At 40.0% G+C, this 15890-nt stretch overlaps 1 protein-coding gene across 1 annotated transcript in view; it reads right to left on the bottom strand.

Annotated features, from left to right (window-relative positions):
• Window positions 1-13830, bottom strand: part of PLCB4 (phospholipase C beta 4) — a 168515-nt gene extending 154685 nt beyond the window's left edge. Inside the window, exon 1 of the mRNA XM_019635242.1 lies at window positions 13732-13830. Within this exon, the coding sequence (XP_019490787.1) occupies window positions 13732-13815 (84 nt within the window). The 5' untranslated portion in view covers window positions 13816-13830. The remainder of the gene's footprint in view (window positions 1-13731) is intronic.
• Window positions 13831-15890: the final 2060 nt, after the last annotated feature.

Raw genomic sequence — 15890 nt, forward strand, 5'->3', positions numbered from 1 at the left:
ACATGAATAAATGAATAAATATAGATTGTTGGAGCAAAAATTAATATAAGACCCAGTCTTATTTTTGGGGAAACATGGTATGTTGACCTCCTCTGGAAAAATAAGTCTCCTGTTGAACATTGTTTTGTTTGTTTTTTTGTTTTTCTCCTGTTATCTGCATTGCTTGTTTGGGGGAGATTAGCTGTAGCGAACTTTAAATGGATTGTTTTTCTTCCTCAGGAAGTCTGAAACTCCTTACCTTGCCTTATGCCTGTGGTTCTCAAATTTGAGCTGTATTATCAGTCACCCAGAGGGAGGGCTCTTAAAGCACAGATTGCTGGGCCACACCCCCAGAGTTTCTGACTCAGTGGGTCTGGGGTGGGGTTGCTAAGGCTGCTGGCAGGGGACCACACTTCAAGAACCACTGCAGGCTAGCTAGTTTGGGATTTTTCTGCTCAGTTTGTGACCAGTTATGTCATTTTAAGCCTCGGTTTTGTAATCTGTAACATGAGGCTAAAACGAAATAACGTTTGTGTAGTACTTACACAATAGCACCATATGTATAGCACCTGGTGAGGTGCTCACAGTGGCACATATTTCTCCTGAAAGCACTAAAAACCACCGTTGCTGAAAGCGACCAAAACAAGCAACAACAAAAATATTTCCTCATAATTTTCAGGAAGGAAATTCACGCACATGAGGTTGAGTTTAAAGAAAAGCAATTTTATTACTCAAGAAGGGACTGAGAAATGATTTGCTTTAAAATATGCTGGACTCGTATATTGCATTTGATTGTTCATTTGTTGACCCTTGAATGAACTCTATTAATTCAATGGCTAGAACACATGCATTAGCAGAGGGCAATCCCAAAGAAAATGCGTGAAGAGAATGAAGCCAGGACGTCCTCTGGGCCTTCCCCATCAGCCTGGAGATCCGCAAGGCTGCACTCAGCATCTCTCATTAAAAGGATGTCTGGGCCACCGAGCTCCTGCATACCTGCAGCCACAGACCTGGCTTGAAGGAGCTACTATGGGACATTTTCCTCTTTACACTTCAGGTTGAAAGGAAGCCATGAACAATCAGCACTGTCACTTTAACCATTGAATTTTAACTAAAGTCTTTAGCATAGCACATTAATATTTCAGAGACCTATGATGCTCCTTAACTTGTTCCTTATATTTTAATTTTACTGACTCATTTACACACTTTCTTCTTGTTTTGTGTTGTATTGTTTTGTTTCCACAAGCTCCTTCGAAATCAAACCCCACCCCAGATTTCCTTCTCTAGTTGCCGAGTGGCTGCGTCTCACGTCTTCCCATGAATAAGCAGTCCTTTCTGTACCCTTGACCTTGGAATAGCACCAATCTCAAGTTTTAGAGTTTTCCATGAGAATGACTCAGACACTATTTCATAGGTAAAATGCTTCTATTTTTCCAAGGAATACTTATTGTCTACCTTTGTGAAGACATGAAGAAAAGCAAACTCAAGGGAACTTCACAGAGAGAGGACAAACATAAAAATGAGAAGAGTTAGCGAGGCTGACTCAGTACCTCTAATTACAAGGATGCTCGGGCCACCATGCTGCTGCATACCTGCACACCTGAAGCCACAGTCACGGCTTGAAGGAGCTAATATGGAACATTTTCCTATTTACATTTCAAACAAACAAAAGTGAAGCATTTTAGGAAAGAAAAGAAAGACAAGAGTGGTTGGTTATACAGCAACAGCTGATAGAATTATAGAAAACAGGAAAAGAAATGGATGACGAAACTAAACATATAATAATACATTCATAAATGATGAATTAAAGTGACCTGAAACTGAAAGTATCATCGTCACTATCAAAACTAATTTGTTATTAATTTCTGTGTAACATTATTTGTCTTCTAAGCTAGGCGTGTACAAACTACAGCCCATGGGTCAAATCAAATTGGCCTGTTTTTGAAAATAAAATTGTATTGGAACACAGCCCATTCATTCGTTTATGGATTGTTTATGTTCTATGGCTGCTTTTGTGCTACAAAGACAAAGTTGAGTAGTTGAGAAAGAGACTGTGTGGTCCACCAAGCCTAAAGTATTTAATATCTGGTCTTTTACAGAAAAAGTATGCTGACCCCTATTCGAAGTCTTTTCAACATGAGATAGTCAACTACATAAAGAGTACCTAAGATAACTGGTTGGTTGCAAAAAGGGCCACAGTCCTTCATCCCTTCCTGTACCTACATACTTGCAATGTGACTTGGAGCAACTCCCATCAAGAAATGGAGTGTAGGTCCCCACTCGCTGAGTGTAGGCTGCCCTTGTGACTTGCTTTGACCTCGAGAAGGCAGCAGAAACCTGGCTGTGCCCAAAGGAGAACAAGCCCCTACTGCTTTCAAGGGAATGAGGCGCTCCTGCGAAGGCCATCCTAAATCAGCCCTCAGTTGGCCCAGCAAACACTTGAGTGTGCCTCGCTAAGCCCAGCCCAGATGGCTGACCACAGAATCACGGACTACTTAAATGGTTGATGCCTTAAACCACGGAAGGGGATTAGAATATGCCATCCAAAATGTCACTTTGGCATATGAATTATTTTGAGCTGAAGGCAATTGAGAAACAACAGATGCAGAAAGAAGCCTTCTCAGAGCTTCCCTTATTTGATTAAAAGCAGAAACTTCTGAGAAATGAGGATTTCCATAAATCCCCTCTCTGGGGAGCTTTACAGCTGTGAAGCAGACAGAAAGTCAGCACTAACATGAGTCTGCACAAACTTTCCTATATAAAATAACCCTTATTCTCCATTAATTTCCCCACATATTGACCTTCTCAGAATTTACTGTCCCTAGAAGCCCAAATCCTGTTTTTCTTTGTCTAATCACTTCTCCACAATGCATTGTCCTTTGTGAAAACAGGACATAAGCTTCTGAGCCTAACCTCTTCTTTGGGTTTTCACTTCTTTTCTGTGAAGCTCCTGTGTATGTACAAATATTAGCATCTATAAAGTTTGTTCGCCTTTTCTCCTGCTAATCTGGCTTTTACCAGTTAATTCACAAGCCCCAGCCTTGGAAACTAAGAGGGTAGAGGAAAAGTTTTCTCCCCCTACGCCATTAAGCTTTGGTGTGGTTTGTTACACAGCAAAAGTTAATACAATCATTGACCGATATTTGATCCTTTTAAAACTTTGTTTCTTCACATTTCTAACCCCTGCTCTTGCCTCCCTGTCAGGCCTCATCACGTCATTCCAGATTTGATGTCACATCTCCTGGTAGGATTGTTCCCTCCTGTCCTCTGTGCCTCCCTGTAACTTTATTTTCCAGTCAGCCAAGCTTGAGGTCTGGTAATACCTTCTTAGGGAACCTGTCTCTGATTGTTCTAGTATTTTTAGATTTCTCCATTCTCTAAATCCTTGGATAATTGTCGGCACGACTTAGCACTCTTTGGTATACATCTCATTTAACACATGCTGCCATTGCTTGAATCAGGCACAGCTTGCTTTGCACAGAGGGCAGTGGCTCCATCTTCCTCCAGCTCACACACTCAGAGGCTGATGGTAATGGGCAGCAGGTCAGTAAACTCTGTGATTTGAAATTACTCTTCTAACCAGATCCACAAGTAAGGGAGCAAATGTGGGCTAGGGATCTATGTAGTGGAAACCTGGCTTATCCTGGGCTTCTGTTACTCAACCTCCCACTCTGAGTGAAGGCAGAGAATGAAAGGTGGGAGGTGTTAAAAGCCATTTACAGGCAGAAACATCGGAAGTCTGATTATGAGTGCTAAGAGTTGAGTGATAGCTTTTTAATGTTTCAACAGTGTTTGCTGAAGTATTCACCAAACAGTTTTATAGGACAGACATGGTCTCAACTACGGTGGAGTTTCGCTCTGAAGAGGTATCCACACACACTGTGCGCCTCGTACAAACCTATGAGGATCCTCTGGTGTAGGTGTAGTGTCTCCATTTGAGGTGAGACGGATAGTCTCTCAGACAGGTGAAAGCACTTGCTCAAAGTCATAACTTGTAAATGTCAGGGTCAAAGCTCAAACCAGAGTCTTTTGTCTTCAAGTCAACTTACTTTCTGGAACTTTCCAAATCATACAGACCTTTCCTTAAATGCCTCATGCTTGGATGACAATGAACGCTAAGCTTTGGGAGTTTGAGAGAATAGATAACATCATCAGCACTGTGTTTCAAAGGCTGGTCTAGTGGAAGGAACAGGACTGAGTGTTTTTGCAAAACCCTGGCTGATGATTTTTTGCAATCTTGCAGCTTTGGGTTTCAGTGGTCATAACAATTAATTTAAGTGCCCAGGCGCCTGGTCATAGCTTTCTTATCATGTGAGGAAGAAGTCACATGGCTATGATGACAAGAAAGGTAACTGAAGGCAGGTGGGCATAGAACCATACAATCCTTGGGTGAAAAAATATACTCTTCAGACTCATCTGTCTTACCATCTCCTCTTTTCTAGCACAGAGATGCTTAGGAAATTGCCTACAGAGATATAGCAATAAGAAGGAATACAACTCCAGCTCACCTTCTTAAATGAAATTCCTGGTGTCTCCAACCACACTCATATTTATTGCATGCACTTTACCCCCACCCCCTCCCTACAAACCATTCTCCACACAGCTACCCAAGTGTCTCCAAATGTAAAGTGGGTCATGTCAGTCCCTGTAGAAATGGTTTCCTTTAACAATCAGAAAGAAAAATCCAAACTCCTCGTCCTGATTCTATACCATTGATTCTTGTACTTGAGTTTGCACAGGAATCTTTTGAAGGGCTTATTAAAACATATATTGCTGGGCCCATTCTCAGAGTTTCTGATTCTTCTATGAGATGGGCCCCAAAATTTGCGTTTGTAGTAAGGTTCCAAGTGATGCTGATGGTGCTGGTTTGGGGAGCACACTTTGAGAACTGTTGCACTACAGGATGAGGCATCTGCCCACTTCTCAGAATTTTCTTCTTACCACGAGTCCACACACAATGCCCACTGCAACCAGGATGCCAACAGTGGCCCTGGGAGTGGTGGTCTGAGAAAGGAGGAAAATGCATCCATTTGTTCCTGCATTTGGATAGTTTAGTATGTTTCTCAATTCCCTTTTTGCTCAATTTATTTTTAACTAAAACTTGTGATTTCTATTATATGCAAAATATTGCTTAAATATTACAGAAGATATGATGATAAATACTGTCCTTTTCAGGAAGAGGAACAACATAAGTCCATCCATAAATGTACTTCTTCTCTGGCGTTCTTTTTGTGTGCATCAGAGTCTGCCCGGCTTCCTGTGCCAGAAATCTCAACCTAATTTTACACTCCTTATTCCCTTTCTCACCTTCTACATCCACCGAATTAGAAAATCCCCTAGTTCATTTTCATACTCAACCTCTTCCTTATTTCCCACACGTCTAACTGGCTGTCTATTGGGTCCTTCAATCCACTTTTCCCTCCCGGACTATTCACACAATGAACCCTGCCATCCGCTTTCCGTTTCAGCATTCAGACCTTACGCTGCCCTGCTAAGACTCCCTATAGCTTTCAGGATCTTGCACCAATGCCTTGGGTTGGACAGTAAAGCCATTTAATGTGTTGACATTAACCATCTCTATAGCTTCAGCTGCCGCCCTCCACGAATCTCCCTCTGTCCCAGCTGGACAAGCCACTTCCCCCCATTTCACATCCATGCCTTACACAAGCCGTGGACTAGCCAGCCTCATCTTAGCTGTGCTTTGATCGGCTGATTGACTCATCAATCAAAACTCAGCTCCGAAGGGGCCTGCTCTCCGAGGCCACCCAGATCAGTCCCCTGGACCCATTGTGCTTCCAGGCTTATCACACCACGAGGAGCACAATACCCTGCTTCCTCATCACAACTTGATTACAGGGGAAAGTGCGGGGGGTGAGGGTGCCAGGGCATCCGGGGCCACATGCTGAGGGCCTGCAGTTTCAAACTGAGCCGTTTAGACTTAATTTGGTGTATAATAAAGTGATATCAACAAATTTTTTTTTTTCTAAAGTTGAGCCATCCTGCCGCCTGTTGGCAGCTCAGCTCGGGCCAGGCATTGAATCGCTGTTGCTCAGAGCTTGCACTCTTGAGCGAGCTCTTAACCAACTGAACCACTCAGCCGACCCTAACAAAATTTTTGCTTTACTTTAAATGTCTGATTCTAGTAGGGGCTGGAGCTTGAACAAAGTGGGACTCATGGCAAAGCAGCCAAGAACGGAATTAATATTCACCAGGCACATGTAGTAATACGTCCTGTAGAATAAATATTCAGAAATCAAATTCTATTTAACTCACTTCCTTACTTTTTCTCCAGCTCCCCTTACTCAGAATTTGAAATTATATTATGTTTGGTTTTGTAACTTGCAGCTTTTACACTTTAAATACTAGACACAAGTCTCTATTTTATGTACCATCAACTAATTATCAACATTAGCTCCCATCGAGAATATTAATTTTCTGGTCTTTCTTCCATTTCTCTAACCCCTTGTACTTTCCAACATCTGTCTTCACTCTTACTTTTCACAGTTAATACCTTTTTCATTCTCCTTTCTCAATAATAAATATTTTGCCTATCTTTAGGTTGATTCTAAGAGTTGAAAGACAAATATTAACATATTATCACTATGATAACTTTATAAGTATCCTTCCCTGGAAATACAAGTAATATGCTACAATTACATTTTCTACTCTTTGAGCCCAATATCCTGATCCTGTAGATACAATTCAGTTTAAAGGATCCAAAATTTGGGAACAAGACAAAAGATGGCTATATACATGAGTCGCCGGCGACGGCGTAGGCTGCACTCCCTGTGGCAGTGGGTTGCCATGGGCTACCGTGTGTAGCCGGCGGCCGGCGTGAGCGGCCAGCAGCCAGCGTGAGCGGCCAGCAGCCGCAGTGAGCGGCCGTCCAGAAGCCAGCGACTGATCTGCCTCGCCAGAGAAGAGCGCAATGATGGTGCCAACTTGGGCCAGTGAAGCAACATCCTCCACAACTAGATTGAAGAACAAAACGACAGCAACTTGTCTGTTCCCCTTCCCCCAATTCCCCAGCACTGTTCCTATCCCCCCAATTCCCCAATAAAAATCTTAAAAAAAAAAAAAAGATGGCTATATAGCCTTTCAGCATAATATTGGGTTGTCAGAAAAGTCATGATGTATTTTGTCTATGTTTTTCAAAGGTTATTTATTTATATAAAGAACAAACACCAATCAATGATATTTTGTTCGTTTTGTTCAATAATCTCTTGCCATCTTTCAGAGAGCTTCGTAATTCCTCGTTCATAGAAAGACTTGTCTTTATTTGTGAAAAACTGCACAAGGTGCTGATTTACAGCCTCATCTGAATTGAACGTTATACCATGCAAGGAATTTTGAAGAGAGCGAAACAAGTGGAAGTCTGACAGCACAAGGTCAGGCTAGTATGGTGGGTGTGGCAACACATCCCATCCAAGCTCCAATAATTTCTGACGGGTGATCAAACTTGTGTGTGGTCTCGTGTTGTTGCAATAGAACACAATTCCTTTATAATTAACAAGCTCTGGACGTTCTGGATGATGGAGTCGTTCAAACTGTCCAACTGCCGACAGTACACATTTGAATTGATTGTTTGGTTCCTTGGTAGGAGCTTGAAAAACACAACACCTTTAAAATCCCACCACACGGAGAGCATAACCTTCCTCTGATGAATGTCTGCTTTCAATGTCATTTGAGGCAAATCATCACTTCAGGACCAAGACCGTTTGTGCACTACATTGTTGTAAACAATCCACTTCTCATCACCAGTTATCAGTCGCTTCAAAAAAGGATCGTTTTCCTCATGTTTAATGAGCATATTGCAGATGTTTATACACGCCGTCAAATGAACTTCTTGAGTTCATGCGAACCCAAATATCGAGCTTGCTTACGTATCCCAGCTTCTTCAGGTGGTCGTGAAGGCTTGAATGATGGATGTTCAATGTTTCTGCAATCTCTCGTGTCGTGTAATGTGGGTTTGACTCAATCAATGCCTTCATTTTGTCGTCATCATCCTCGGTGGGCCTCCCTGACCGAGGAGCATTGTTGAGATCAAAATCAACCAGTACGGAATTTCATCGTTGGCACTGACGTTCTTGTAGAGCATTGTCACTGTAAACTTTATGCAACTTTGTACAAGGTTGACGCGCGTTCTTCCCTTTATGGAAGTAAAACAGTAAAATATGGCAAAAATGCACAGTTTGGTCTTCCATCTTCAACTTGCTGTAAAATCTCCAAAACTCAACCAAATCACTCAATTTTTCTTTAGAATAAAGCTAGAACTGTCAGCTGTAAAATGACATAGCAATAACATAGATGCGAATGACTCTAATACTTCCAAAAATGAACTAGTGCCATCTGTTGCAAACATGCATCATGACTTTTCCAACAACCCAATACAAGAACACTATCTAGAGACCCACCCAAGAACGACTTATTTCTATAGAGTATGTCTTTGTTTGACTTACTATTGTGTAGGGCCCAGATTCTTTGAAATTAGTTAGATAAGTTACAGCTAGTTTTGTTCTACAGAGATGCATGTGATTTGTGTCTGGTAGAAAAGATAACCAAAGAGGTTAGGGTTTCATTGCCCTACAGAGCAACAATCGATTTTGTATGTAATTGATACAACTTGTGTCAGCTCTCCTTTCCTGACTATATTGAAACTCTCTTCCTCCAACGCTCTTAGGACTAACTTTATCATCCTGCTGGTGTCCTCACTGAGGAGTTAAACGAATCTTTAAGTCTAAATACTTTCCATGAGGGTTGTGCTTTTAGTTTCTTGGAAATTATATTTGGAAACGTCTTTGCTTCACTGATGAGCAGCCTGGGGTGTGTAGGCTGCTTGGGTCTTTTGGAGCTTCTCTGTGTGGCCCACAGCTTGATTTCAGCAACGCCTTGGAAGGAGGCCGTATTTGCCTTGTCCTCCTCGGCCCACCTTTAGGTTTGTCTTGCTCCTGCACTTTGATATTTCTCTGAGTTTGACAATTGCCACACTTGTTTCTGCTTTCCTGGCGGCAGTTGTAAGCACCAACTGTCTCTATTTATGTGTGTGTAGGGGAGGGGGTTGGAGGAGGGAGGTGGGAGAGGCTAAAGACCAAGGCTTTACCAGAAAAAGACACTCCATCTGGGCAGCTTGTCTCAGATGCAATCAAGTCCCATGGGTGAGAAAAAGGGGTGGCCCAAGCGGGGATTTGTGATGTGAGGAGGCCAACGGTGGCTGAAATGAGTCATCTATCAAACATTTAAATCTCTACTCCAGCTGCCACTAAGAAGAAATGACTGATGAAAATGTAGATTTCAACTAAGTGAACTTAAAACTGCTTCTTTTTGTTGGGAAAGGAGGATGGTATTTTAAAACCTGGTTATAATGTACTCTGAGCAGATTGTCTAGAATGGTGCTGTCCAATAAGATAGCCACCAGCCACATGTAGCTATGTAAGTTTTAATGAAAATTAAACAAAACTAAGAATTCAGTTCCTCAGTCCACTAGCCATCTTTCAAGTGCTGACCAGCCACATGTGGTAATGGACGACACAGGTATAGAGCATATCCGTCATTGCACAGTTCTGCAGGAGACCACTGTCCTTCTTAAGGATAAAGTTCTTTTTAAATGCAGTTTGTTTTAAGGACCTACATTGCCCTTCAAGGTTATGCAGAAAGGGGAGGTCTTGGGAGAATCTGGATGGGAGAGTTTGAGGTAAAAAGGGAGGCAAGTTGCTCAGGATGAGAAGAGAATATAGTTTTTATTTTTCTCTTTTGGTTTGAGAGGGGGATTCTTTTTTTTTTTTTTAATTTGGAGAAGTGGCATATGGAAAAGAGGAAAAGGGTAAATTGGAAAAGGACTCTGAGGGAGAGATTAAAAAAAAAGCAACAGCTACATGCATCTTGGTGGGAGAGTGGGGCAAATGTGAGGACAATGAGAAACACCCTTTGGCCAGGCTGACTAATGAAATTGATTCAGTGTAATCTCTGATGTTTAATCTGAAAGTGTGTTCTGTTGTGTGCTGCAATTCTCCTCTGCTATCACTCAATCTTTAGTAAAAGTCTATTTCACACAATGTCCTTGTTTCTGGGATTTGACGATATAATGGATTTAGGAAGAGGCACAAGCTGGAACTGAGGACAGAGAGGTAAGAAGACATTGAGCACATGAGTCATCGCCAAGAAGAGTAAGTGCCTAGGAATTCTAGGAAAGACTGGGGAGGGCCCTGGGTAGCCAGGGGATGGGACCGTCAGCCCTTCAACATGGATATGAGAGGAAGGGTTGAGTTAGAGGTATTTGGATTGCATGTGCTTTAAAAAGCACTGCTGTTCCTCTCCTCTGCAACAGAAAGATCTCTATTTTTAAAGATTTAATAACAAGCATCGCTTGGAAACAAAATATACTTTGCATTTAAGTAACTTCTAACTCAAATAAAGTTATGTTAAAAAACAGATTTAGCAGTGGCATGGGAATACAATCAGAGGCTACAATGCAGGCCAGTTACATTATGCAGTTTCTGAAATTTGGGGCTCCTTCAAAAGAAATCCCTCAGTAGTGCAGAAATAATAAAATAATGCTTAAATACAGTCGCACCGATTACATTTACTGACAAGGTAATATATATCTTTAGAAACAGTGGCTAGTAAACACTTTATTTTCTGACCTAGTCAGTGCTTACCCACTGCTTAAAACACTTCCCTGTCTTCTATAAAACGATCTGTGGAACATAATTCAATGTTTACCTGCTCCTTCAGGCCATCAAGATAGTTGTCATATGGTGCTCAAGGCATTTCTACCCCCTTTATAAATGGCCCCTTTGCTATGATGCTTTTGGGATGCTCAGGTTGTTTTCTCTAATTCCAGTTCCTCCCACGTGCTGTCAGCTGTCATTTCTCACTGCTACTCATACACAAATTGTAGAAACGAACTTTTTCTGTTTATGTTTTGTTGCCTTGAATATTTTAATGGCTGTGGCTCCAAAGAGCAGACTTTTATAAGATTGGGAAACAATAAGAAAAACTGGCTACAGTCCAGCTTGAAATACGATTTGGCTTTTTGGCTTTATATGCTGCTATGAAGAGACATATTTACTTTATGAAGTTCATTTCTTTTTCCTGTTTTGCTTAAAACCCTAGTGAAATAGCACTTAAGAAAGCTGAAAGCTGAACTAGATTGCATTTACTACTTGCTCAAGGTTTCTTTCCTCCTAACATTACCTCATCTGTAGAAGAACCTAGAAGAAAAGCAAATGGCTTTCAAAGCGTACGTAACCAGTGTTTTCTAAATGTGAGTGAGCTGTGACGATTAATAACCACATAAAATCATCATGCGAAAAAAAATAATTCAATGATGATGGACTTCCAGTTCATCAAATCATATTTCACTTTATTTACCAAAAAGCACTTTTTTCTCTAATAAGTTTCTGCTTATGTGACAGTAGTAGAGATACTCAGCCGGTGACTACATTTAATCTCTTTAAAAAGAGTAACTTGAAGCCATGTAGTACTTTTTATTTATGTTATAGATTTCTAGAGCCTGAGAAACTACCTTAGAAAACCACAAATCTTTGGGATACTCTAGTAGATTCGGGGAGTGACGTCTCTCATCACTTATAAAGGTCATCAAGAGCCATCATCTTGGTGACGCTGGTACCAAACCCAGACCTGGCTTACCTGGGAGAAAGACTTGGAAATGCATCCAAGCTAGCACGAGGCCTTCTTTGCTAAGTTGTGTAAAGTGGGTAAAGGCAGTTAACTGCAATAAACTTACTTTGTATGAGGCTTGAATTGTATCAAATAGTTGATACTGATAATTTTTAATTTAAAAGATGAAAATGTCATATGGTTTACCCTAATATTTTGTATCTGCTGAAGTACATATCTCCACATGGATCTCAAGGATTATCAAGTCTTCTCACCGTTTCAATTATCAAGAAAATGAGCAAACAAAACAAAAACAGACTGAGTTAGAAATAATTATATCTAAAGTCCTTCTCGCTACTAGACATCTACAGTGAGTTTGGCACTTGTAGGCATTCTATTAGTCCCTGAAGAGATAAAATTAAGTAAAATATAGTTTTTGACCTCAAGAAACTCAAGAGTATAGTAGGAGAGACCAAAAAAACCACCCAAAAAACCCAAATTAAATAAAATATGAATGCAGTGTAATATGTGCAAGGGTAGGTAGTGGCACAAAGAAGTTATCAATTCTTATTGAATGAGTCAAGGAAGATATCAAAATGGTGGAGATTTCTCTTCTGGGTTCTGAAGGATGAGTAGGAGTTCACCAGTCAAACAAGGAAGAACAGGTGTCTTTCAGGAAGAGAGAGCAGCATGCACAAAACATGTAATAGGATAGTTTATTGGGGGAATTATAGCTAAAGCAGAGAGTGTGCATTAAGGAAACTGGTGGGAAATGAGGTTGCAGAAATCGGCCTGAGCCAGATTATGAAAAGCCCTATATTTCATTCTGACCAGTTTCCTTTATCTTACAATAGGAAGTCATGGAAACATTTTAAATTGAGGAAGAACAAGTTCAGATTTATATTCTCAAAAGATTACTCTATGGTCATAATTATTTGGAAGAAAAAGAAAAACAAATAGAAAAAAAGAAAAAGAAAACTGCCAAAGAATTAACAGCGGTTGTCTCCAGGTGGTGGAATGTTATTTTCTATTTCTTCTTATGGCAGAGAGCAGTTAGCTGCCCTTTCTGGGAAGCAGTAAAGTTTCAGTCATATAAATTAGCTGTCACTTTGATACTTAAATTCAATACAAGGAATAGTGACTGCATTAGGGCTTATCTTCTGCCTTTCTCAATTTTGTTTACTTACAAAGCAACTATGGTATACATCTAGAGAGTATTATGATACATATTTTGGAGAAACCACGTCAACCAGGATTGAGTCATTTCAGCCCACAGACCTCATGAAAAGGCCTGACAATGTGAACATCTGGGAGGACCACCACAATTAGCCACCATGGAAGTTCCATTGATTTTGAAAGGAACCAACTCTGACTCCAAATGAAATAACGACAAGTGTTACATTTCACTTTTCCTTAGCGTCAACAGTTTCATCACACACCCTTCTCCAATTCACTGCAAATTTAGGTACAATCTATCAACAACAAAAAAAGCATTTATAATGCTATTGAGGTTTTACGCCACCTACTTAAACCTTCTGAACAGATGGATGGCCCCAAACCCCTGCTCTATAGAAAGTCTGGAGCCATTGCCACCTTGCAAAGCCACAAATAATAAATAATAGAAGCAGAGTCATGTAACACTTAGGTCAAAATATTCTGTATAAATGAAATAGGCAAAGCAAATGACTAGCACGAAGTCCAATCACTATTACATTTATAACAAATAGAACGTTTTATGTAGAAAGCCTGCCAAAAGCACTTTATTAAGCAAAAAATGTTACTACATGAAACCCATCTGTAAAATGAAGATAATAATAGCAACAGCCTTATAAGGCTGCTGTGAGGAATTAAACCATTACACATAAAATGCTTCAGAAGATTGTCTGGCACACAGTGAGACTCAATAATTTATTGTTTCATTGTCATTATATCTGGCACGTGGTAAGTGCTCAATAAATTATAGTATCATTATCATTATTGTTATATCTCATAACTTGCCTCTTTCCAACAATTACAACTTATAAATCTCAAAGATGTTCCTACCTCTGTCAAAGGCTATTTACTCAATACAGTAATTAAAATGAAATAATTATAAGAATGTTTTGAGAGACAATATTAATAGCACTTCTTTACCTCTTCATATCTGTCAAAAATTGCTCCTTCTTGCAAAAAGGAAGGAACTTCTTTCTGCCAGTTAAATTCATAAGGTTTGGCCATGATTATATTCAAGACCTAAAAATGAAAAAGAGTATCTCATTAGTATGCAAAATTTAAAAACAAGTGAAGATCAAAGGTTTATCACTTTCTATTTATGTGTTTGCAAAAGCTTTTCTTCACACACATGGAATAAGTTCATAAATTGTTCGTTTCTTTCTTCTTTTCTTCGTCTGACCTCAACTTCCCTTTTCCATGTCTCTAAACCTGGAGAAATAATATCATTAGAAATGCCACAGGTGGGGGCGGCCAGTTAGGTCAGCAGGTTAGAGAACAGTGCTCACAACACCAAGGTTGCTGGTTCGACCCCCGCATGGGCCACCGAGCTGTGCCTGCCATAACTATATTGAAACAATTACTTGATTTGGAGCTGATGGGTCCTGGAAAAAACACACTGTTCCCCAATGGAAAAAAAAAAAAGCCACAGGTGATAATTTGGGAAGCTCCCCCTCCCTCTTCAAATCATATAAAATAATAATAATAATAGTAATAATAGTAATTCTGATAGTATCAGATAAAAGAAAGAAACCACACACCTAAACCTATATAGAGAGAGGCCTGCTGCAAAAAGCAAGTGGTTCAACAAGCCTATAGTATTACGAGCCTGAAGATGAGCCTGAAGATGAATGCATGGGCAGGAGGAGTCCACGGGGCGACGGGCTGCCGAATCGAGAGTGGGTAGCTAGAATTCTTTGTTGCCCTTGGTCCTCTCTTTAGACCTCTCTCACCCACTCCTCACATGGGCCACTCAGAGAACAACAGAAGTCTGCTTCTTTGCAAAGACTGTGAGTATGATATTGAAAGAGAGCCTGGGCGTTGTTTGGGGTGGCTGTCTGCAGCTAGGAAGAACAGGGTGTTCCTTTTATCCGCTTTTCGTAGCATCATATACCATGATGTATATATAATAGCTACAAGCAGGACATTTTAAATGAAAAGGTGAGCACCCAACCAAGAATCACTACATACTTCAGCAATGTCAAGAACATGGGAGATACACACCAAACAGAATAAGTAGAACTTACACTCAAGGAAACAGAGTGAGCAGGACAAACAGAACCTGACTTTGGCTTAAGTATGGCTGATGTCCTCCGAGGGAGGAGAGAATGCATTCTGTTCCTAAAACATAGTCCTCAGAGGGAGGAGAGAATGCATTCTGTTCCTAAAACATAACTAAAGATGCTGGAAATTTACAAAAAAAAAAAAAAGATTGTTAAAAATGAACTTTTAATAGAGTTATAAATAATCTTTTTAATTCAAAGAATTTTTAAAAATGCAAAAAATTTTAAAGAACATAAAAATATGAATTATAAAGAGAACACAGATGAAGGTGAGACAAGGGATTCTTACAGAATGCAACACGAAAAGTCACAGAAAGGATGAATGAAAAATTTAGAGATGGAAAATGGAAACAGAAGGTTTAATGACCATCTATATCTATATATCTGTATCTACACCTATCTTTTCTTCATTCCCTCTTTGTACTCCAGCTACCCCACACACACATAACAATCTTAAAATCTAATCATGATTGGGTCATGAAGGAAACCTCAGCATTTTTCAAACGGCAGACATTAAAGGTCATGCTCAATGACCACAACTAGGCCAGTTGATAAATTAATGACAGAAAGTGCACAAAATTGATACACTTGGGAAATGCACATAAACACATATACATACTTTTAAACAATTCTTGGGTTAAGCAGAATTGTCAAAGCAGCAATTATAAACTTCTTAGAAACAAACTATCGGGAGCATTATACATGAAAACCTAGATATGTAACATGTAGTCAAAAAACAATAATACGATGATCAGTAAAAGTTCATTGTTTTCTGAATATTCATATATTAGATAAAAATTTGACAAGTGTTGGGGAGAGAGGGATTGGGGAGGGGGAGTGAGGATGAGGGGAAGCGTAAACTCATAATATTCATGGTGAAAAGGGGGGTGTAATTACAAACACGAAAAGGTGAAAGCTATAACTGTGTGTAACCTGAATTAAAATCTTTGAAAATGTAAAGAGGATGTTTTTCAAAGTTAAAAAAATTTGGCTCAACAAAATGAGACTTAAATATACCAG

Source organism: Hipposideros armiger, unplaced genomic scaffold, assembly GCF_001890085.2.
Source record: "Hipposideros armiger isolate ML-2016 unplaced genomic scaffold, ASM189008v1 scaffold_20, whole genome shotgun sequence".
Lineage (NCBI taxonomy): Eukaryota > Metazoa > Chordata > Mammalia > Chiroptera > Hipposideridae > Hipposideros > Hipposideros armiger.